General features: G+C 40.8%; 2 protein-coding genes across 2 annotated transcripts; one reads left to right on the plus strand and one right to left on the minus strand.

The window, feature by feature from the left end:
* Window positions 1–2,232: 2,232 nt before the first annotated feature.
* LOC117752779 (fructose-bisphosphate aldolase A) lies at window positions 2,233–5,574 on the minus strand. The gene is made up of 7 exons (XM_034570400.1): window positions 5,425–5,574; window positions 4,764–4,882; window positions 3,647–3,913; window positions 3,392–3,552; window positions 2,967–3,225; window positions 2,631–2,830; window positions 2,233–2,486 (listed from the first exon to the last, which is right to left on the minus strand). The coding sequence occupies exons 2-7, from the start codon at window positions 4,873–4,875 to the stop codon at window positions 2,394–2,396; spliced, it is 1,092 nt and encodes a 363-aa protein (XP_034426291.1). The 5' UTR covers window positions 4,876–4,882; window positions 5,425–5,574; the 3' UTR covers window positions 2,233–2,393.
* Window positions 5,575–7,600: 2,026 nt separating this feature from the next.
* Window positions 7,601–20,353, plus strand: LOC117752785 (integrin alpha-D-like). The gene is made up of 30 exons (XM_034570405.1): window positions 7,601–7,748; window positions 9,393–9,495; window positions 9,618–9,712; window positions 9,822–9,892; window positions 10,099–10,213; window positions 11,234–11,361; window positions 11,512–11,657; window positions 12,320–12,470; window positions 12,984–13,134; window positions 13,379–13,452; window positions 13,579–13,699; window positions 14,061–14,194; window positions 14,284–14,430; window positions 14,522–14,734; window positions 15,210–15,343; window positions 15,843–15,985; window positions 16,094–16,248; window positions 16,369–16,494; window positions 16,626–16,699; window positions 16,903–17,044; window positions 17,677–17,775; window positions 17,857–17,936; window positions 18,022–18,108; window positions 18,212–18,281; window positions 18,694–18,792; window positions 18,919–18,999; window positions 19,078–19,188; window positions 19,350–19,463; window positions 19,545–19,655; window positions 19,869–20,353. The coding sequence occupies exons 1-30, from the start codon at window positions 7,712–7,714 to the stop codon at window positions 19,965–19,967; spliced, it is 3,411 nt and encodes a 1,136-aa protein (XP_034426296.1). The 5' UTR covers window positions 7,601–7,711; the 3' UTR covers window positions 19,968–20,353.
* Window positions 20,354–24,537: the final 4,184 nt, after the last annotated feature.

The following is a 24,537-nucleotide window of genomic DNA, read 5'->3' on the forward strand; positions in this document are numbered from 1 at the left end:
ACTCTGGCTGCCTCAGTAACCACAACTTTACTTCAGCAGACGGTGACATGTCACAGCTCTAGCGTATGTGAAAGGTTTTCGCACCTCATGTCTTTACAGAACAAAAGTTTCAACAGGTTTTACAGAAAAATAATCACAGATAAGAAATGCATCCGTGTGTTCTGCTCTTTTACCTTTGAGTTTAGGAGGAGAGCTGAGAGAAGTCAGAGGGAGGGAGAAGTTCTTGGCTTCGTCTGCGACAACTACAAAGCCAGCTGGCACGGGTATTTATCCTACCACTGTGACCCCTCACATTTCAGCTGCCCGGCTGACGAGTGAAGGCTACCACAGGTTATATTTCACGTTTGGAAGGGGAGGGTGAGGTGAGGGGTATTCAGCTGCAACATGCAACTTCACCACTAGATGTCACTAAATTCTACACACTGAACCTTTAAGCAAATATTTATTTGAAATAGCTGCCATTTTTTTAATCTTTTTTTTTTCCTCTTTCTAATTAAGTCTTGCTTCATTGTTAGTTCTCCATCTGTCTTCGTCCATTCCTTAATGCTGCAGGAAAGACTGCATATGTATAATCACAATGCTGAGGCCCCATGGGAGGAAGACACAATACCTGGAGAAAACCCACATCAACACGGGAAAGACATAGAAACTCCACACAGAAATACCCAGGGATTTGAACTGGCAACCTTTTTGATAATTACTCAACAGCACAATAATAATGATAACTAGGTGCAATGCTAGGCACCCATAATTAGTCATAGATTCCTTAAGTGTCTTAGACATGTTAGAAAATTCCTCCCTACAAATTTTGAATGTGTGCAGCGTGCTTCCTGCTGGGTCCAGAGACTGTTTCAGAGAGAGAGATAGAGAGACACAGACTGGCTGGTTTAAGAGACAGAGAGAGAGAGCGAGAGAGAGAGAGAGAATGAGATACTGAGCACCTACTGGCCCGCTTGAAAAAGGTGAAATCTTTCACCTTTGCAACTCTCCAAGACATCAAAGATTCCTTTGATCTATGACCACTGACACTGTGACGTTAAACAGAGCTCCCCTTGTTGAAGAGACACCTGCACTCTAGTGAAACCCTCAAACAACGTGCGATTGTTCAAAAACAATGAGCCCTATCTCTGAAATAAAAACACCATGAGAATCCCAAGACTTTGTCGAACGCACAGATATATGTTTTATTGGTGAGAGTTAAGAAATGTGACCGTGGGAGCAACTTACAAAAGTATAACTTCAAGGTACATTACATTTGCAAAAACAACTTCTTTGGTGTTTCTCTTTTGAATTCCTTTTGATAAAGTTCTACATTCTACTTACATACAACCTCATGGTGTTTGCAGTAGAGTTTGTTTGATCAAATTGTCACTACACTGTCGCCTAGGACAAAGTGTTTGGGGGATAAATCAATGGGAAATCCAACATTGAGTCACTTAGTGTGGTTGTGGGCCTCTTTGACTTCTACAAGTCATAGAGGCCAATAAATGCCTGTAATGCATAGCCTGTTAATAAAGTTACATTTATTAGATCTAATCCTTGTTGGAATAGTTGATGGTTTAGAAGATTGAAAGAGAGATCTCAGGTCTGAGAAGCTTTCTAAATAATAAGTGTTGCAGTTGATTCTACATAACTCTGTGTCAATCATGGGAAGGAGGTGCTGATTTTTTTTTATCTCCGACAGTTTGCATTTTATTTGTAAAGATAAAATCATGACTTCTAAGGGTTAAAGGAATAAACAGCTCAGTAGAGCTATAAGAGACCTGGGGTTGTTCTTGATAAATGTTGTTGAATGATGAATGACATGTGTAAAATACATTTTGAGTAGCCTCCTTGTACGGATGAGCTCACTATATTGTCCTCTACATAGAAGTCACTATGTAGTGAAGTAGGGGGGAGGGGGTGAGTGAGTGAGAGGGTGATTTCGGACACATCTTATCTTGTCAAGCAACGCAAGCTTCTCCTCACAACACTTCCTTTCCAGCTTTCATTGTGTCGGTTGAAAAGCATGCGTTTGTGAACTGTACCATTGAGATTGAAGCGGGACACTTTTTTATTTTAGCATAAGGCTGCAACATATCAAAAGGTGAAGAAAGTGGGTCAGAGGCAGCACGTCGGGGGAAATGCTTTATTCCTTAGCACTGTTGTAAATTACGCACTGCACTTGGTGGAATCAGACAAAGGAAAGAAATGCACAAGTTGTGTAAAAACAGTGTAGGAATCTTTCTCCTGAAAAAAGGTGTTTAGAAATAGAAGGTAAGGGAATGGACGCAGAACAATTTGCCAGAATCTCCTGGCACAGCAACAGCACAGCTTTCTACTGTAACGGCATGGCCACTTCTATGGTGATGTGATATTGATGGGAAGGAGGTGGAAAAGGTGAGTGTCCTTGCTTAATAAACATGGTTTTCTACGAACAGGGACTCTCCACCGGCGGTGCTGCCTCCAGAGGTAACGTATTTACCCTGGCAGGCCAGGCTGTTAGCCTGTAAGAATAAAAAGGACAGTATTATTGAATGCACAATACAGGACTGAAGGTTGATTGTAACAATCGATACAGTTCTCTGAATAAAAATGTACTGCAGCCCTATATAGTGACATACTACATTTTTAAGTGCATTGACTCATACCAGAGCTCTCTTGATCAACTCTTCCTGGCAGGCCTTTCCATTCTCCTTCTTGCCACCCCAAGCTTTGAGGGCAGAGGCCTGCAGGGCGCGACCATATGAGAAGGTCACGGCCCAGGGCCTGTGCAGAGGACACTGGTTCATGGCGTTCAGGTTGATGGAGGCTTCCTCCTCACTCTGTCCACCAGACAGGAAGGTAATGCCTGCACAGGAAGATGACAAGAGTTGAGCAAGACACTTCTCTATAAATTTGAGTGAATGTCACAAAGACTATTTGATGAAGGACTGAATGTTTTTTTAAGGTTTGCAGACAGACAATATTTTGTGCATCCAGCTCACCAGGAACTGCAGGGGGCACAGTGCGGCGCAGGGCAGTCACGGTTGCCATGGCAATCTCCTGGTTGCTGTACTTGTGGGAGCAGGAGTGTCCGGGGGTAACCATGTTGGGCTTGAGCAGGGTGCCCTCCAGGTACACGTGGTGGTCGGACAAGGCCTTGTAGACGGCGGCAAGGACCTTCTCAGTGACGTACTGGCAGCGCTTCAGGTCGTGGTCACCATCAGGGAGAATCTCAGGCTCGATGATGGGGACGATGCCGTGCTGAGGAAGAAGAAGTCCAAATGATTATGTTGAGCAGAAAGCTGTGTGTTTTAATAGATTTTATGAGATTTTCTTGTCATTTTAAAAGCTACATAGGCTCTCAATAGGGCATTTTCTAGAGTCTGTGCTCGCCATGAGATTTCAGCTTGTGTTTGTTGTGTCTTACCATCTGGCAGATGCTGGCATAGCGGGCCAGGACATTAGCGTTCTCGAAGATGGCCAGTTTGGTGGGAGTGTGGTGGGTGATCTTCAGCACACAGCGCCATTTGGCAAAGTCAGCACCATCCTTCTTGTACTGAGCGCAGCGTTCATACAATCCATCAAGTCCTGTGAAAGAGGGAGAGGACAGAGTGGATCAGAGAGATGCTACGAGATACTGATCGATTTTTCTTTTTGTGTATAAATCTTTTCTTTCGCTCACCCTGGGTGGTTGTCTCGCCGTTGGTTCCAGCCAGGGGGACCATGCCTTTGTCGACCTTGATGCCAACCACCATTTTTCTGTCTTTCAGGTGCTGGGTGAAGAGTTTGCCCCCGTCGGTCTTCTGGTACATGGTCTCATGGAAGAGAATGACGCCACCAATGCAGGGGGCGACGCGGTCGTCAGCGGTGAAGAGGAGCTGGCGGTACAGCCTCCTGTTCTCCTCAGTGTTCTCAGTATTGATGCTCTCGAAGCGCTTGGCTACGCTGCCTGGAGGTTGTAGAGACAGATGATGGCTTAGTCAGATGTGAACTGCACTGGCATGTTTGATTGTGCATTTACAGATGATGGCAAACAATTTCCACTTTATTTTCAGTCACCACCTATGATCTGTGATCCTGAAAATGACAGTGACTTGGCAGTTGCTCTTTCAAAATGAATTGGCCCGACAGTTTCTGTTATGTGATCAGGGTGTCGTTTGCATTGGTGCCAATTTAACGTCTTTGCTTCTAGATTTTTTGACTTCCCGGACCCCAACAAGTCCAGCGATTAAACAAACCTTACCTACTCTCCATCGAAGTATTGTCCCACAACAGCAAATGTAGACTTTCTCTTTGCAGTCACACCTTTCTCACTGAGAGTTTTGGAAGTGACTGCTGGTAAATGTGCAGGGCCCTATTTTACACCCAGTACAAAGTGATGCCAAGTGCAACCCTAGTGTCTTTGCTCTAGTTAAAGACTGGCATGGGTGTCATTTTCCTGTCCTGCCCACGTTGTCAATATAGCAAATGCACTTGCACCCAAATGAGCGCCCCATGGATGTGTTGGTCTTAAAATTGCCTTTTTGGCAACCCTTTTTTTCTGCCATTAAACAAGCAAAAGTAGATTTGGACCTGCTCTTAATGCACTGCAGCCGCAATGCTCCTTGTTTCAGTCACAGTCTCGTACTTACAGCATCAGAAAATCATCAGCTTCATTAAAATGCTCTGTAGACCCTTTTAGTCTTGTTGCATAACTTTTGTCATCATGTATATATGCCTTTATTATGTGCGTCATAGATATTATAGAGCTGTCCTAAAAGAGCAATTGGCATTTAAAAACTGTATCAAGTATTATTTACCAGTGGATTCATCTGCGGCGAGGATTCCCTTGCCTTTAGCGACGATCCTGTGAGCAATATCGCTGAGCTCCTTCTTCTGCTCAGGAGTGAGGAAAGGAAATGCGTGAGGCATCTTGACTCTGGAGAGGAAAGGATGAGATCACAAGGAATCATTTGGGAAAACAGATTGTTAACATAACACAAATGGGCAGAAGTTAACATTAGTGGTGTAAATTAAGAGCCTGATCATAAAGTTTGACTTGTTCCTGCATCAAACCAGCAGGAGCTCTGACCATGTGGCTGCAGTTTTCACGACTGTAACCACGGCCGTTACATTCTGCACTTTGTGTGCTGCGGTTACACACTGTTCCCCAGACAACAAAATGAAGAAGCCAAAAAGGGATCCAGTGACGGAGAGCCCCCCCCCCCCCATCCCCCCCTGCCCTCCTTTGCCCCATGCTCCACGTATCTCACTACCCTTTTTGAAGTTATGACAAGCATGTGGTTGACCTATTCCATTTTTAAATTTGATGTTCATATAAGGTCATAAGGTGACATGTCACAGCTCTAGCGTATGTGAAAGGTTTTCGCAACTCATGTCTTTACAGAACAAAAGTTTCAACAGGTTTTACAGAAAGATAGTCACAGAAAAGAAATGCGTCCGTGTGTTCAGCTCTTTTACCTTTGAGTTTAGGAGGAGAGCTGAGAGAAGTCAGAGGGAGGGAGAAGGAGAAGTTCTGGGCTTCGTCTGCGACAACCACACAGCCAGTGGGCCCTTGTATTTATCCTCCCATTGTGACCCCTCACATTTCAGCTGCCGGGCTATAATAAGAACAGGATGCAACCAGAGCTGGCCCGTGACATTCAGAGGGGTCTGGGGCTGGAGTAACATGGTAGTGAGCGGCCAGCGAAAGGGCAAAGAGTGTTTCAGTGAGCGGCACAGAAAGAGTCTCCGTTGTGCGAGAGGTGGAGGGGAAGACGGTTCTATGAGATATGTATAAATAGGAAGGTAGATTTATAGAAGATATCACATAGAAATATTCAGCAATGATTCACTTTGAATTAATCTTACTTTTTAGATAATCTATTGCAAACGGCTGAATCCTGCAAACTGCCTTTTTTATAACTTTATATTTCAATTTATAAAAGCAGATTTCCCACATTGTTAAAGCGGAGTTTGTTTCTGTCTTAATTTGGAAGTGCTTCGTGGCTTCCAGAGGTCATTTGAAAGGGTAAATGGAAAGGGTATATATGTAAGAACTTTGGGGTGTATACAGAATGTACTAATACACACGCACACACACACACGCACACACACGCGCACACACACACACACACACACACACACACACACACACACACACACACTGAGGCAGGGAGAGCATGTGACAAAATAACCAACCTGCCCTCAGAAATTTAATCCAGACACAGTGACACACTGTGCTGTTCTTGACCTTTTCTCAACCGTCGCTGCTCGGCAGGCAAAGGGTCAAGGGGCACGCTCTGCAAAGGTTGTACATGCACGTCGTTTAGTTGCACAACACTTTATATCTGTTTTATTTTCTCACTCTGACGGGTTATGTGACAGCGCAAGTAACACGTATGGAGAAGATGTTGTATTTGTTCAGAGAGCTTGGTTCCAAACAGTGGTGGCAGTGCTACACGTTATCATCAGTGAGCAGTGGTCGTGAAGGAAGTCCACTTCCTGAGCAGAGGCAGCTGCAGAGTGACTCAACGTGCAGAGCTGTGACGAAGAGATAAAAAGATAAAAGCAGGGTGACTTAGTAAGAAATCCTTCTTCTTTCTTTTTTTAAATTATGTTTTATAATAAAGGCACGATAGCAATATGTATCCAGTCAGCTAATTCCTTTTCCCTTTATGTGTTTCCTTAAATTTTAAATATACATCATAAACTTAGTGGTTTCACACTCACAGCAGGTATGTGCACGGAACATCTACACTATTTCGCGGTCATATAGCAACTGCTAATAACAGACATAGACGGACTGGAGGGCAGTCACCTTATGATACCAAGATATCACTAGATCCAGCTTTTTATTTGGTCCCGCACTTAATTGCACACATTCATAGTGATCAAGTCCCTTAAAGATGCCTTATTTTCATCATTAAGAAAACGAGTGAGGAATCAATGAAAATGTTGAAAAATGCTGTATCTCGCCCCGATCCATATCCACACCAACATTTTATGGATTCCTTCTTGACCCACCAGAGTTTTATGGTAATCCGTTGAGCAGTTTTTTTTCATAATCCTAACAGACAAATAAACAAATAAACGAAAACATAACCTCTCTCTCTGAGGCAATAAAGTCAACTGATATTGACTCTCCCCGCTCATAGTGCCGACCTCTTTCTCTCAAATGGGGTGCGATGAGACAGAGGAAGTCCAGCAAAAGAAGAAACGGAGCTGCGTGATATTTTACTTCCTTACTGCCCAAGAGAGACACCAACATTAGCAAAAGACAACATCCTATACATCTCAAAACAAGTATATTTGATTTTTTATTTTAATCTATAGAAATAAATCCTAATGTTTTCTTACTGCTGTGGATGTAACCTTGAATTTAAAGTGACTTTATAGATTTTTTGGTATAAATAAAACTCCTTCACATCTGTGTCTGCATCCACTTCCCCTTTTCCAGCAAAAAGTGCCACAACAGCCAACAAGAGCTGAAGTTAAGGTTTTATTCTACTGGTGTCTTTTTAAAATATGTTCTTCATCTCTTGAATCATAATAAAAAGCTGCCTGTGCTTCCTGCAAGTGATGACACATTAAACAGAAAGGGTTAGTATTGTGACCCCACCTACATATGAGTTCCTCTAACCTCAACTTTTAAGCATTCCTTTCACAATTTCTGCACACGCAGTAATAGAAATAGTCACCTCTCTTCCACATACATTCATGTGAGCAAACCATCGCACTTTATGCATTTTTCTGACAGGATAACACAATGGCCTGGATATTTGCTGCTGCAGTATTCATGTCAGGTAAGAAAACTTGCAGGTTTTTCTCTTACATTGTCTTTTTTTTTAAATAAAATAATACACCATCCCTACAGATGTAGAAAAAGTTTTTCTATATATTTGTGAGGCAGTAACAATGTAATCTATTTTGTTTAGTGACATTTAAAGTGTTCCTGCAGAAATGCTAGTATTTGCCTTGTTTTAAAAACCACCAGAGCTAAAGGATGAATGAACACTAATAACAACATTTAGAAAATATAGACCACATCCCAGACAGACCCCAGTCTCCATATTGATCCCATTTCAACTGCTCATACTGGTAGATACATCGTTTTGACCATTTAGATTCATTGTGTTTGTTTAACAGCATCTATCATTCAAATGACCTGCGTGCATGTGCTACATGAATAGATCAGGTCGGCAGGAATCTGGAAAATAATCACAGGAACACATGAGAAGAGGCTAAACTATCATGGACCCACCCAGTTATTATCTATATCTGCTCGTCCTGTGCAGAGAGGAGACTGGAGACATTGCTCACCCCTGACTCCTCAATCTTTAGAGGCAGACATCCTGAATTAAAATGGTGTTTTACATTTAAATTGACCATAAAAGAAGCTGGCTGCAAAAAAGCTATTAAAGCTATAAAAAGTCATCATAATGTGCGTTTACTAAATGACTTGTGAAACATTCTACTTATCTATCTCCCACATCTATTTTGTGCTATGTGTGTGCTTATATGTGTTTACCCAGTGTAAGTTAGTATAAAGCTGGTTTTATTAAATGGCTTAAAATACAACCAAGAGTGTCAGAAGAAATGAAAAGCAATACAAAGCAGCACTGGTGACAAGAAAAAGCAGAACCTCAGGTTTTTACTTTTATGCAAGATTTATGCAAATATACACATGATGTTCAAAACATACAAGATACCAAAATAGCATTAAAGTCACAGACATCAGACACGTGAGGTTCAACGTTATCTGTTCTCCTGCTGTTCACCATGAGAAAATCATTTGTCAGACGGTTGAAGAGTTCGTATCATGTTAACCATTTTTGGAGAATCCAAAAAAGGAAAAAGAAGGCAGACTTCACAACAAAAAATCCCTCAATGTACAAAAATAGCACGTGTAGAAGGAAGTCGTGCTTGTTTCCATGTGAAGCACAACACTATCAGTATTTGATGGTGAAAAACTGTTTCTGCTGTTACAAATTACTCAGAAGTTAACAAAGAGGTAGTAGCTGTCTCATGAATGTTTAAATTAATTATAGTTTAGAGCCACTATATCTACCTGCAAGTTCTTACAAACATCTGTCACAGACGTGAACAGTAAAAAAACACAAACTTAGTTTCATTTTATGAAGAATCTTCACAGCAGATAAACCAGGTGGGATGAACACATAGTTTTCTAACTTCACTGTTTGAGGAAGTCCTTCTTAAATTTAAGTGAGTCTAGAGTTTGAAATGCTCTGACTTTGGTGCCCCCTAGTGGTGTTATCCAAACAGACAATGTGGTAACCCTCAGTTCACACCATTGTAAACCAAACACAAACTGAATGCCACACATGGAGTCTATAGATTTTCCTAGAGACTAAAATTCTGATGAGTTTTAAAGTTGTTATAACACTTCATCAAATATGATTCTGATCTTATCATTTCTCGTTTCTCAGTGTTGAATACGGCTCTATGTTTCAATATCGACCCCGTGGCTTGGAAGTCCTGGGACAACAGTGCCACAGGGTTTGGCTACCAGGTGGTGCAAAGACAGTCAGAGTAAGTCAGTCGCACGCCTCACAGCTGCAATAACATATGGCATTTCTTGATAGAAGAAAACAGCTGCACGGCGCTGACGAGACTGATTCTGTTACATATTTCTCTGGGTTTTATTTCCTCAGCGTGCTCATCAGCGCTCCCCTTGAACAGTATTCACAATTGGGAAGGGGGAAAATATACAAGTGCACTACAACCTGCAGAAGTCTGCCATTTGAAGGTAGGCGGCTGTTAACGTCTCCAGAAAAAGACCAGAAACAGGTATTTTGACACCAAGCATTCGTATCATATGAGCATCGTAACACAAGTGTTCAATGTTTTCTATTCAGCGCCAGAATTTGCAGTCAACATGTCCCTTGGTTTGACAATGACGAATGACCCCATCTCACGAAACACTATGGTGAGTGGTTAAACTTCACAGATTTCCAGAACATAGTTAAAATCAATATGGAGATCAGTCAAAAGTCCAATTAAACATTTGATATGTTCACTTCTTATCACTTTCTTATCGCCTTGCAGCTTGAAAAACAATTGTTTTGAGGGGCGACTACACAATCAAATAGTCCGCTAATTCAATCAGGATGATATGATCTCGTCTCTTTTCAGGCATGTGGCCCAACCATCCCAAAGGATTGCAAAAGTATCACCATGTACAGCGGCGCATGCTTCCAGATCGACCAGTTTGATCAGTTTGGATCCGTGGTGCCGCCGTCCTCTCCAGGTGAGTTTGTGAAAATGTCCCATGATACAGGTAACGTTGGGAATTACCTGCTGATATTGCCACTACTCAAGAAAAAGTACAAATACTTTGTCACTGTACTTAAGTTGATCTTTCAAGCATCTGTTCTTTAGTTGAGTAGTTTTTTCTGATGACTTTTGACTTCAGGGTTAGGGTTATTTGTATTAGGGTTTCATACAAATATCTGTACTTTCTACTGTCTTAATTTATTTGTGGGGAATTAAGTCTGTATTCTTATATACATGACCACTCAAAGCGCTTTACAGTAAAGTTTATTCACAGACATTCATACAGTGCATCTATGGGCAGGACTCTTTCTATGAGGGTTTCAGTATCCGTATCTTGTCCAAGGACACTTTGGAATGCAGGGAAGACTTGGATCGAACCGCCGACCTTCTGGAGACCTTCAGATTTCAACCTCAATAGACATAACACAGAAAAGATGACTGTTGTATATCTATCACTGCATATCATGCATGACGTACGTAACACGGTGTAAAAAAAAGACGTATCAAGACAAAACAGACAAGAGAGGGAGACTCAACCGCGAAGAGGAGGCACGGCACATTTGGCCGAGACAAGTAGTGACAACATGGAAGAAAGTGAAGAATCAGCCAACATCGCTGAAAACGTCCACGACGAAGCAGAACAGAAACACATTCCCCATCCGTGGTGTTATTTAAGTGAAGAGTTCTTCATTCAAAACATTGTAAACTTTTCCTCCTGAACATTTATTCATGCTCACAAATGTTTTCTTGCTTTTTATTAGATTCTTTTTTATCTTATTTGAAGTGAGAGTAGTTTAAGTCAAATAGTCTCAGTTTGCTTAGCTGTTGGAAATGACGTTCAGAGGGGCGGACTAGATGGCTGCAGTGTAGCTCATAAACCCTGCCTCCTCCATGTTAACAGACAGGACAAAGTACACATCAAATAGATTTTTGTCAAAGATGTGCTATGTGGATTTTAACAAATGATTCAGATTCTGGCCCGTGTCTTTGACAGAGTGCAGAGCCGAAGCAGATATTGCTTTTCTCTTGGATGGTTCAAGCAGCGTAGACCCTGGAGATTTTCAAACAATGAAGAATTTTGTGAAAAAGCTGGTACGCCCATTTGTGGGAAAAGATACACAGGTATGTTCCCAGGACGATGTTCCCACTGCCACTTAAACTATTGCACACACTCAGAGAATTCACTGAAAGATCAAATTCTACAGTTTGTCACTGCCTCCATGACTGTTAGATATTATTTTTATTCTTCTTCTTCTTCTTCTCTCTTTGCAGTTTGCTGTTGTCCAGTTCTCTTATGATGTCACTGTTGAATTGAACTTTCGTGACTTTTTCTCATCTGGACGATGGGAGTCGGAAATCGATGGAATAAGACAAAAATACAGCACAACTAACACAGCTAGTGCCATCGCATATGTGGTGTAGGTGCTGATGTAATGCTGATGTGATAATGTATATGAAATGGTGGTTTAATTTTTGACACAGTAGCAGTTAACACACTTTTGAGGGTGTAGTTTGTGGTGTTGTGTGTGTAGTTTGTCTACCGTGTTGTGGACGAGACAAACCCCAAACTGAGCTAGACATAAAAATAGGGCTTGACAATATGACAAAAAGTTATACCAAACTCTCCACATAAATATCGATAATTATGACAATAAATGTCACATTTTAATTTCTGTTAAGAGTAAAAACTGTTTTTTGCTCCTAAGAGAGGGTTGTGGTTTTAAACAAACTTGCTAAACAACACAACATTTTTCAACGTATGTGTTATACCTCCTCAATTTGCACAATGTATAAGCAATATAGTGACTGAACATTTGTTATATTGCTATTGATGGAAATTATATTGCAATAATTATTGATATTGTTTAATTTTACAGCCCTACATAAAAAGATTTAGATTTATATTCTTGGATAAATGGTAAAGCTAAATGTGGGAAATGAAGTCAGTTGCATAATGAACATATTTTCAAACATAAATAAAATGCAGATTTCCAGAGATGAAATTGTTATGTTATGTTATGTTATTGACCAAAGAACTGGACAAACGAGTATTGAAATGATATTGTTTTTGTTTTGGCAGCCAAAATGTTTTCACATCAGCAGGAGGTTCTAGACCAAACGTGAAGAAGATCCTGATCGTCATTACTGATGGAGAATCTACTGACAGACATAACTTGCCATATGCAATACGCTTAGCTGAGAATGCAAAGATTGTTCGATTTGCTATTGGGGTAAGTTCAGTTCATTCCAATGAGCAAAATGTGTTTTCCAAAAAAGGCATTGTTTGTGTTTTTACCATACATGCAGACATACAGTTACATGATACTACCCTGTGGATTTTAAGTGAAAGTTCATAAATAAGAAGTTACAACCCTTCACCACATCTCATTAACACCAATTTTTAAAATCTCTGCTCTTGCTGCCTTCAGAATTGATTTTGAAAAAAGTTTATTGGTTTAAAAATCTCTTAAACCTATTCATGTGGATATCAAACTCAAGACCTACCTTTTTAGTCAGACTTTTCATTGAATTTTACTTATTAATTTCCCTCTTAATTTGTCTTTTTTACAGATATATCTTTTCATTCTTTGTTATTTTTGTATTAAATTAATTACTCTCTTATTTACCTTCTCTGAATTTTTTTACATAAATGCCTTACTTTTTAACTCTGGTTTCGTGATGAATGCAGGTGGATAAACTATCTATGAACGAGTAAAAAAATCATTTTCTCAACATGCCTCTAGGTGGGGAGAGCGTTCTCAACCACACAGGCGAAAAAGGAACTGGACTCTATTGCATCTTCGCTCTCGACAAATCACGTGTTTCGAGTAGAGAGCTTTGACGCACTTGATGCAATAACGAAGAATTTGCAGGACAAAATCTTCTCTATTGAGGGTACGGATGTAAACTTACAGCTTAAAATCCCATTTACATTCTCAGTTGACAAATAATAGCGTTGATTGGGCTCCTTTCATGATGCACATCCAGTTCTTATGTTATGTTTTCAAACACTGAAATAATAATTATATTATAATAAGTTGAACTTGTTTTAACGAGCTTGCCACTGTAAATCCATTCAACAACAGCGGGTATGTAACTGTGGGATTCAGCTCAGTGCTCATTTCTTTTGCTGTTTCAGGATCTCAGTCCACTGGAGAGACACTGAAAATGGAAATGGCTCAGGCGGGATTCAGTGTGGCTTATGTGCCAGGGGTAATAATAATGAAAGACACCGACACCTGCCTTTGTGATAGAAAGGCTACACACAGGCGACATGTTTTGACTCTATAATGCATTGAACTTTCCCTTTTGTGGGCTGATTGTGGTTCTGAATTACAGGGAATTCAAATGGGCACTGTTGGCGCCAACCAGTGGAAAGGAGGCTACATGGAATACACATTATCAGGCCAGAAGCTGAGTTCATATGAGCCTTTGTTCATGTTACAAGACAGTTATCTGGGTAAGAATTTTACAGTAATAACAAACTAATACACACGTGATTAGTACTTTTCTACTGTAACCCTCCCTCCAACGCTAACGACACGAATTGAGCAACAAAAGGTAAAAAGGCAAATGAAGAACAAGGAGTCAGAAAGTACTGTACATGCAAGGGTCATGTGAGTAAAACATGTTCACATGTCATACATGAAGCTCCAAAAATCACCAAAGTTACATTTAAAGGTAAATTAGAAACCCTTCAAAGAAAAGAAAAACACTACACCCACTACTAAAGTTAGTTAGTTTTTATAAATGACTCTTTTGTCAAGTGTAGCTAAACCTTTGGATGTTTTGATTTATTTGCTTTGACTCTTAAATTTCAGGTTACTCCATGACTACCGCTAGAACCAGACAAGGCCAATTGACAATTGTTGGCGCTCCGAGATATCAACACAGAGGACTTGTGATGGCAGTTAGTGGACAGATCAATCAAAAGATTGATCCCTTTGACTGGCAGGTGCGTGGTTTCTGATCGGATATATAGACAATAAACGTGTACATAGATCTGGAATAAACAGTCTTGTTTTCTTCTTGTTTCTTAAACAGTTTCAGACTGGTGGATATTTTGGGGCAGAGGTTCGTGCCATGGATGTGAACGATGACGGATACACTGACCTAATCCTCATATCTGCCCCTATGTACAAGGAAGCTGATAGAGAGGGAAGAGTTTACGTTTGCGGTTTAGCTCATTTGGTAAGTGACCATTTCTTCTCGTGCCATTAAATTTTTTTTTTTTTCTTAACATCCAGGCAAACGTTGACTCTCCTCCATATATTTTGAACAGAGGGTCGAGTGTCACTTCGAATCTCCGTTAGTGCTGAGAGGGGATGAGTCCGACCAGGCGAGGTTTGGCTCTTCTCTCGCTGTGCTGCCTGATCTCAACGCAGATGACCTCAGGGAGGTGGCAGTTGGTGCACCTCTGGAGAACGGTGGTCAAGGCAGCATCTACATATTCCACGGCGAAGGAGGAAGCAGAGTCAGTTCGACTTACTCACAGGTGAGTAGGCTCAAAAAAAAATTCAATGTCCCCCTCGGGTGAAAATCATAAAAACATATTCATATGTCAGGGTTTGACATGATCAAAGACAAGAGTTTTTCCACCATAAAGCTGCAGTAAACAAATGCCAGTTGGAAAAATATGGATACAGCCGGGGTTTGTGATGTCACAAACCTAAGAAACCAATACTGTCAACTTGTGGGTGTGGCCAAGCAGCTGAAAAAGGCTCTTCACCTGCAGGTGGCGCTGTGAGGGTTGGGTTATTGGGGGCAGGGCCTGGGCCATAAGGTGTAGAGTTAAGTTGTCTCAAGGCCGTGAGGGGAATTTTTTCATGTCAAACCTTTTGAATATGTTATTATGAAGAACAAAGAAGAGTTTAAGGGGAATTAAGTGGGACTGTAACAAATTCAGTCTGTGAGGCCTAATTCTTTTCGATAGATTAACATGTTTTATCCAAAATACTTAAATTCCACAGAAAATTGCTGCCTCTGAAGTCCGGCAACAACTTAGGTTCTTCGGTTTGTCAATCAGTGACTCGTCTTTTGACCGCAGTGGCGACAGTCTGCCTGACTTAGCAGTGGGGTCAAAGGGCACAGTTGTCTTACTCAGGTTTGTACAAGATTCTACTGTCTGTCATTATAACAGTCCTTTGTTAACCTACTAATTTTGTTCATTTGTAAACCTATAACTTATAAGCTTACAATTATATAAAAATATAATTTATAGCATAGACTGTATAGATGGAAGGTTTGTTAGCTCCCAAAAGTGAAGCCAAAGCTTCTTGATTACCACCTGGTGGCTAGATGCAGTATATGTCATAAACCTTTACTTGAAAAGTTTACAAACTTTTTTTGTCTCAACAGTGTCACAGCTCTTGTCAATCAGATTTATTTTTGTCTTAAAATTAGTTCACCTCCTCCTCCATGTTCGTTGATAGGACATGGCCCAAATTAAACAGTCAGAGTGCACGTCAAATAATGTTTTCTCACATTATTCGCTAGATCTTATCACACTGATGTTTTTCCAAGTGTTCGTTTTTAATATTTTGTTGATTTGATGCTATGAAAACGTGGTGGTCCTCATTTTTTCCTGCTCTATCCATTTCCAGGTCAAAGCCTGTGGTAATGGTAGAGGCTACGATGTCGTTCAACCCAAACCAGGTCCCTACAAAAAACCCAAACTGCCAGAACCCACTGGAGAACACAGCTGAAATCTGTTTTACCATGACCAAACTTTCTACAGTTTCCACAGGTTACTCATTCCTCTCACTTTTCTTGAACCACAGAGCCACTGTCTATCTGTTGAAATACATGTCCGTGTACATGAGTAATATGTAGATTCAACCGTCATTCATTCCAGCTGGAGCAAAGATCAATTATACTTTAACACTGGATGCCACCCGCAAGGTCCCAAACAACAGAGCTTACATCAAGGACAAACAACGAGAGAAGACCGGGTCAATTGAAGTTGACTTACAAAGGCCAAAATGCTTCCCAGTGAAATTCTTTATTCAGGTGAGTTGTAAACATCAGATTATATCACAACCCAAAGAGGTTTCTGTCTGAAAAACAAAACAAAACAAACTCACGGAGTTCAAACTAACGGTATTTCCCAACTGTGCCCTCCTCTCGCAGGCTTGTCCTCAGGATGCTCTCAATGTACTTAGAAATGAGCTCAGATTCACCTTTGACGGTATTCCCTCTACTACAAACCTTAAACCAAGTCTGGCCCAGCAGGCTCAAACTACCACTTATCATTCTGTAAGTGACCTTTAAACAAACTTGCAATAAATGTCGATTTAACTGAACAGAGTGAGTAAGTGAACAGCTTTAATTTGAACTTTTACGAATTCTTGTCATTGTCATGTTTTTCTTCATGCTCTCTTCCACAGTTGAAATTTGAGATCAACTGTGGCACTGACAACAAGTGTGTAGATAACCTGAAAGTGGATTTCAACTTCAACAGGTGAGAACCAAAAGTGAAGCCCAACCTATGGGTGTGGGCAAGGTTACATTTCTCTTCTCTTCAAGAACATGTCTGGCATAGTAGACTGTGAGCATCTAGCTGAGGGGATCGCTATAAAGTGCAGCCTCACCGAGCTGCTAGCACAAAAGGAGACTATTAGATTGTTGTTTTTCTGTGCCTTCACCTTCCCTTTTCTCTGTCAGCTCCTCAGAGTTGAAGGTGGGCATTGATGAACTGTTGGACGTCACAGTATCAGTGGAGAACCGAGACGAAGACTCCTACAACAGCTACGTGAAACTTACGTACCCAGCTGGGCTCTCCTACAGGAAGTTCACAGGTTTGCAGGTAAGGGCTCATTCGTTTAACGGTCACTGCCGACATACTTCCAATGCGTCGTTGACATTGGTATGGTTGTTAAGCTGTACATCCACTAGAGGGCAGCACCGAGTCAAGAGTTTCAAATCTCTCCTCACAAAGTTCCGCCATTGCTGAAATGTCTTCCTCATGTCCTGTCTCGCTTAAACGATTGGCTACATTGCCCCCTATGATTACCGGTGGTACTGCTCCATTTTGTCTGTTTTATCAATATCCATAAACCTTCAGAAGATGTGCACAAAAACGAAATAAAGATTAAATGAATGCAGAATACGGACAAGGCTCCATTTTACGTATACATATCTAGCATTGAGCAAAAATTAGCCGTAAACCATTAGCATCTGATCTGTTGTAATGGATTTCTTGACCATGTGTATCGGTCTTGATTAACAACAAAACATCTAAACTGCGCAGACTGGCTATTCTCAAAATTATGCCAAAATATCAAGATGGCAGCACCCTTACTTTTAGGTTCAGGGTATTTAAGGCTCATTCACGGGAGGAAGTGGAGGCACATTGCTGATTTACAGATACAGTCTACCGCTCACACAGCAATTCAGCTTTAAATGTGCTGTTGTTTCATTGATTGCCTTTTAATGAAGGGAAGAATCGAGTGCAACTCCTTGGACAGTGAAGATGGCTTATCGCGAGGAACGACAACCTGCACTATTAACAACCCCATTTTCAAGAGCGACACTGAGGTTTGTGTTATTTGTAAACAGGCATCTCTTCCCATTGCTGCAGCAAAACGCAGAGACAATCTCACCCCTCTTTCATTACAGGCTTTGTTCACCGTCTCCTATGGGATCGAAAGCAACAGACGATTTGACAGGAAGATTTTTATCTCTGCAAATGCTTCCAGGTACTGTGCCTGTCTATAATGTTTAATATTCATATTACATCACTAATACATAATTCGCAGAGTTAATTTCACTTCTCTCTTTTAGTGAGAATCAGGAACATTCCACTTCAAGTGAACTTTACCAAATGAAATGGTTGGACGTGAAGTACAGCATTTTGGTCACGATTGAAAGGTTTGGTGTTTTTATTTCCTGTGTTAGTCAAAGAAATCACATTAAAATATTAATAATTTCAAAGTGTACACTCTATTACCTGAAATTAAAACATCTGTTTCAGCTCCCTCAGCTACAACAACTTCACATTTGGAAAGAACGATGTGCTGAAACCTCACAAGCAGTCAATTGTGGTAAAGTATCTCCTCACATGATCATATCCTTCGCCGAGGCCCAACTGTCCCCTTATCAAACCAAATTTAAATTCACTAGATCCTAGATGTTTTAACTAGATCTGCACCAAATTACACACGCTCATCAATATCAGCCCCCTAAACATGCCTGGTTTAGTTTCAAGATCCATGAAAATAAGGAAATGTAGAAAATATTGCAATTTTATAGATTAAAAAAGTATACACATCAAAATTTAATGGATCCTTTCACCAAGTTTCTTTGTCTTTTCTTGCGTAATCCTTCTAAATATCAAACAAACCCTGATGAAAACATAATCATCTTGGCTGAGTTTAATAACTTGTTCATCATCTTGATCCTGATGCTTGCTCAGCCTCTTCAGATCAATCCTTTCCTTTTCTCCTCTTCTGACAGCTCACAAACAACATCAGGGCGCTGAACTTCACGGTGGTGATCAAGGTGCCTGTCAAGCTCGGCGATAAAGACATCTGGGTGGATTCGAGCAGTTTGCAGGTGACGTTACTGATCCCAGAAAAGTCTCTCATGTCGCTGTTGCAGCCTCAAGAACGGGAGGGACGTGGTCACATGAAAACCACATCTGGTCGTCTGTTAAACTGACGCAAACCTGTTCTATTCCAGATTCCAGACTGCCGAAGAGAAGCAGACGAAGAACGTACTGTCACAGACTTTGTTGCTATGATAAAGGAGAATAATGTAGTGGTGAGTATACTATCTACAATTGGGGATTGAAGTACTTACACAGTATTACAACTTCTGTCATCTCTTCCTCACCCACAGGACTGCTCTGTAGCCAGGTGCGGAGTGTTCAGGTGCAGTAGGTTCATGGGAAGACTGGAGAGTAAAAAGTACAAAATCTCTGCCAACATCAGCTCAGGATGGATAGAGCAGGTAACTGATGTGCATGTGTCACATTGTAACATGCATTTTGAAGTATTTTACAACTGGTGCTCATTCTAAAGTGGTAAAATTACAGTAATTTAACGTGACGAAATTGAACGTCACCAAAGGTAACGTCGTTCTCATCACGAAGTCTTTCATTTTTTAAACAGATTGGACTCGACTCTGCAAAATTCCTCTTGACCAGCACGGCTACTCTGGAGTACGACACAAACCAGTACATCTTCTTTTCTACGGGGTCTAATAACAAGCCTCCGATTCACAAGGTGATTCCACATTCTATTTATTTTACTTGTCTTTCAAATAAGCTTGATTTTGATCCACCTTCATGTCATTTCATGTGTCAGATTGAAGCCGAGATAGAAGTGTATCCACAACCAGATTTCACCAAAGAAATCGTCGGGGGATCGCTGGGAGGGTTAGCTCTGCTGGCTCTACTCACTGCTGGCCTGTATAAGGTGAGACTCTCGAAATATATACATTATTTTAGTTTATTATACAGCCTTATGGAGTCAATGAACGGTGTTCCACCCCCAATAAAAGTAAATGAACACTATCCTTTCATTTTTGAACTATTCAGCAGTTATTCTCTTCTTTCCCTTCATGTATGAAGCAGCTTTAATGCAGGATCGAAGTGTTTTAATGTCACTTTCTTTCTTTTCTTCTCTCAGGCTGGATTTTTCAACAGTAAATACAAAGAAATGATGAATGAGGCAGAAGAAGCAGCAGAACCAGGGGCTAATGAAGCTGCAGCCACACCAGAACAATAAACATCATTGGCAATAGAATGGTAGAGGACATATACCACTGCCAAGCCCCAACAGTCCTCTTACATCCAATCAAGCCGCACCAATTTGTTTATTATTCCTGCAAACTATCTGTGCTCCTTTGTGTTTTTTAGGTGGAAGTGAAAGAAAACACAATGCACTTGGATCTGCTGGCTTCTGCTTATCATCAAAACTGCTACAATAAAATATGCTTAGGAGCAGCTTCTCTTGCGAAACTGAATTGCTTTTTTTTCTGAATGAACGTAAATAAACATTTGTTTTATGCTTCATTAATATTTATTTCATGACTCAATATGACTTTTATAATGTGACTCAAAGAAAATAGGCATGGTTTGATGGAACAGAGAATAAATACTCTACCTCATTCAGCTGGATTAACACATTTTGAAAAAATTCGCATTTTGCAGTACAATTTGTCTACAGATTTCTTACAGTAAAATACCGTCTGTTAGGTATATAAACATTTGATTGTAAGTGCCTCATGGTGTATTCTCTTTTGTTTGACCTGAGTATTGTAAGTGCATTTACAGTATTGGACTATTTCACGCAGCTTCAACAAATACCACATCATTACAACAGGAACATGGAGGTAATAACGACAGCAAAACTAAAGAACAAGGAAAATGCTTTTTCTGCTGCATTTGCTGTTGTAGACGTTGCAGGAGATGGCATATCACCAACTGTCTCCTTTAAGAATGACCCGAATCTTGAGGTTTTCGCAAATGACTGAATATCTGCCCGCACGGATTTATTCCCACTCATTGTGACAACGGCCGCCTGGAACCAAGAGGAGTCTGATTTGCAGAGCAGAGGGCCGCCCTGATCCCCCTGCAAAGAGAAAAAGAGAATTCAACATCAGTCAGGTCCTGATCTGAAAACTTCTTCCCTGATGAGAAGAAACTCAGGTGGATGGGAAACTTTTAGTTTTTACCTCTATGGCATAAGTACAAATGTTGTCTGAATCAGAAACGCTCCCACAGTTTACCACTTGAGTTTCAAGGTCTCGCAGACTTGAGCCAGCTTTGTCAGCACCTTAAAAACACAAGAATACAGTTTTTGTGAATTTTCAGTATATGTTGTTGTGCAATAATGCATTAAACGTGATACCATAAAATGGTGTGCCTTTCGGCATTCAATACATTTGGTTATCAAAATAAAATATTGAATATTAATATTAAAAATATTAATATTAAATAATAACTTTAATTGATTAAAGTTACCTCGGGGCACCACCCTTCAAAGGAAGGGAAAAGATAGCCAATTGCGTGATTAAGTCTCATAAAAGTACTAACTACAAATTTGGATCTCTGATTAACAATTAAATTAATAACTATAATCAAAATTACCATATAGATAGTTAGCTAAGTTGAAGGATATAGAGTTCTTGACAGTGTAGAGGTTGGCAAAATTCACTTATGCAACATTAATGAAAAAACATTTGTGAAAGAAAAACATTTATTATGAATATAATAAAGTATAAAAACACAAATTACTAACGGTGTACTTACAAAACAAAGATAGGTATGTGAGTATGCATGTGTGTGTGTCTGTGTGAGTCAGCGTGCTTCTAAAATGGCGGTTGGCCACTTTGAAGATAACGTCCCTCCCCCCTTTTTGGAATGTTTACGACATGTAGCGGGGGTCAGAGTGATAGGGTGCTGAGATAAGCGTGTGTCTGTGTGTGTGCCAAATTAGAGAAAGTTACTAGATGCATGCAAGAAAAGACTGTGAAGAGCATAACTAACATTAACTTTCAAATAACTTGTAACCAAAATATCACAACACAAATCAAACTTATAAACATCACACAGAATCGAATAAACAGTCTTTGCTTAGCCTAGTATAATTATTAAGCCCAGTTGTGTTACCCGTCCGTGGAAAGGGGAAAAAAGAAGTTGCTGTGCTGTTCGAAGTTCTGTGAAATCGTCTTGCTGGTTGTGTGGCTCCTGCCTTCGTGGTTCTGTTGGGCTGTGCAGCTCAGTTGCTGTTTGAAGTTCTCCTGCAGGACATCGCGTCGCGGCTTAGAGGTTGGTAGAGCTTGGATTGCGAGGAGGTTTCCTTGGTGAGATGAGCTGGAAGCTGCAACTCTCCTCCATGAAGTTGATTTGAGTTTGAAAAAGTGAGCTGGACCGTCGCCCTTCTCCTCTGAGAGGATCCGTGGAAGGAGCTCCTCTCGAAGAGGTGAATGGAAAGAGAAGATGTGAGCTGGAGAAGCCAAACTTCTCCCCTGGACGGGTCGCATGGAAAAGACTGAAGAAAGGGGGAACAGGCCTTATATTGGCCCGGTGACCTCACAGGTCATGGGGCCCAGAGTGACCAATAGGAGTTGAAACTTGTGTCTCCTGTCGGTTTTCACACCTCTGTGTGACGTTGAGGCCCCCTGGGAGACTGAGTTCTGGAGGGTCTGGTTTTCTGCAGAACAAAGGGACATGCGGCTTCAGGCTTTTGACTGCACATGTAGGCCGAACTTTGTTTCACAAATACCATGTCCCAACAATGTCTTACACATCATGAAGCCTGACTCATGTCAGTTACAACTTAAAATCCCATTAAAACCAGGCCCTATTCAGACCTGGTGTTAACATCCGTTCTGAGAGGACTGATCACAAGTGCTTTAGCATTCATGCTTTCTGTCAATGCACTTGTGTGAAGCGTCTCGACAAACCACACATTTGTCATCACACAGCAAAAATAATGAGGCCCCATGCATCCAAGATCACCTCCCAACGTGGTCTGCCTGATCAGATCTCAGGACGCATTTGGGTGCGTTCAGACCTGTATTGGGCGATGACCACTTGTGATGGGATCACTCAGGATGGATGTTAATACCAAGTCTGAGCAGGGTAACATAGCTTGAAGGATCCTCACCTCCATTCTTACTGCCCTTCCCCCAGCCTGGCACCCAGCATCGACTACCAACGGGGAAGGATCTGTCATTGTGGTTATCCAGACACACAGGCTGGATATAATCTATGTAGCTGACGGGTTTCTCCAGCTGCAGTACAGCAATGTTAGAGCCTGTAAGTTTGCTCAGGATAATCTTCACAACACCCACAGAACTCTCAAACTCTTCAGAACTGCCCACAAGTCGCTGGTCAAGAAACACTCTCCACTCGAGAACATTTGGACTGGAGCTGTAAGGAGTATAAAAACACATCTTTAGAAAGTCATGTCCAATGGAAAATATTTGTAAATAATATAAGTAAATTACGTCCTATTGAAATTGTAAGGATTATTCTCATTCTTATTATTCTAACCCAAATGAATTGTGTTTTTGAGGGCTTTAACATGCTCAAAAGCTTACCAAAGTTTGAGGAAAATTAGAAAGTGGTGAAAATGTACGTATTCTGGAGTAATTTGAAATGGGCGTGTTAAAATGGCTCAACAGCGCCACCTGGATTTTTAATTATGTTTTATAATAAAGGCATGATTCATGTAGTTGAGCAACAAGAGAGCAATATGTATCCAGTCAGCTAATTCCTTTTCCCTTTACGTGTTTCCTTAAATTTTAAATGTCCATCACACATTCATAGTGATCAAGTCCCTTAAAGATGCCTTATTTTCATCATCAAGAAAATGAGTGAGGAATCAATGAAAATGTTGAAAAATGCTGTATCTCGCCCCGATCCATATCCACACCAACATTTTATGGATTCCTTCTTGAACCTCCAGAGTTTTATGGTAATCCGTCGCACAATTTGTTTGCATAATCCTAACAGACAATAAACAAATAAACGAAAACATAACCTCTCTCTCTGAGGCAATAAAGTCAACTGATATTGACTCTCCCCGCTCATAGTGCCGACCTCTTTCTCTCAAATGGGGTGCGATGAGACAGAGGAAGTCCAGCAAAAGAAGAAACGGAGCTGCGTGATATTTTACTTCCTTACTGCCCAAGAGAGACACCAACATAAGCAAAAGACAACATCCTATACATCTCAAAACAAGTATATTTGTTTTTTTATTTTAATCTATAGAAATAAATCCTAATGTTTTCTTACTGCTGTGGATGTAATGTCGTGTTCTTTTATCCTTAGGTATGAGAAGGGTCCGTCTTGGTTCAAAAAGTATTTATTTAGAAGCAATGAAAAGGTACAGCATAGCTATGGGCACTCAATGCACAGCCTCGGCTTTTAGTCAGTAGCTCGGGGTAGTCAAGAGTCGCCCCGAACGGATGACAGGTGCAATATTTATAATAGTAGGTTGAAGGCGTGGTCCCAGCATCTTGGAACTGGATCCACCAATGATGAGGAGCCGCTCCCAGGTTCGTCCCTCCTTTGATAGTAGCTGGGCAAATCTTCACATTCTGACAGTGTTAAGTTTTGTGTATTAAGAAAAAGCCTTTATCCGGCTGAAGCTTTGTGAGTCTTCAGTAGTTTTGCAGACACAGTGTTTTTGTTCATTGGAGTGAGAAACATTGTGTTTCTGTTTTATCGACTGTATGTTCTGTGTGTGTAAGCATGCGTATTTATCAGACAAGACAACGCCTTTCCTATCTGGCCTTCAGAAGCTGGGGCAGCTGCTTGATTTCTTTCTAAGGCATAGGTCACAG

Source organism: Hippoglossus hippoglossus, chromosome 19 (assembly GCF_009819705.1).
Source record: "Hippoglossus hippoglossus isolate fHipHip1 chromosome 19, fHipHip1.pri, whole genome shotgun sequence".
NCBI classification, from domain to species: domain Eukaryota; kingdom Metazoa; phylum Chordata; class Actinopteri; order Pleuronectiformes; family Pleuronectidae; genus Hippoglossus; species Hippoglossus hippoglossus.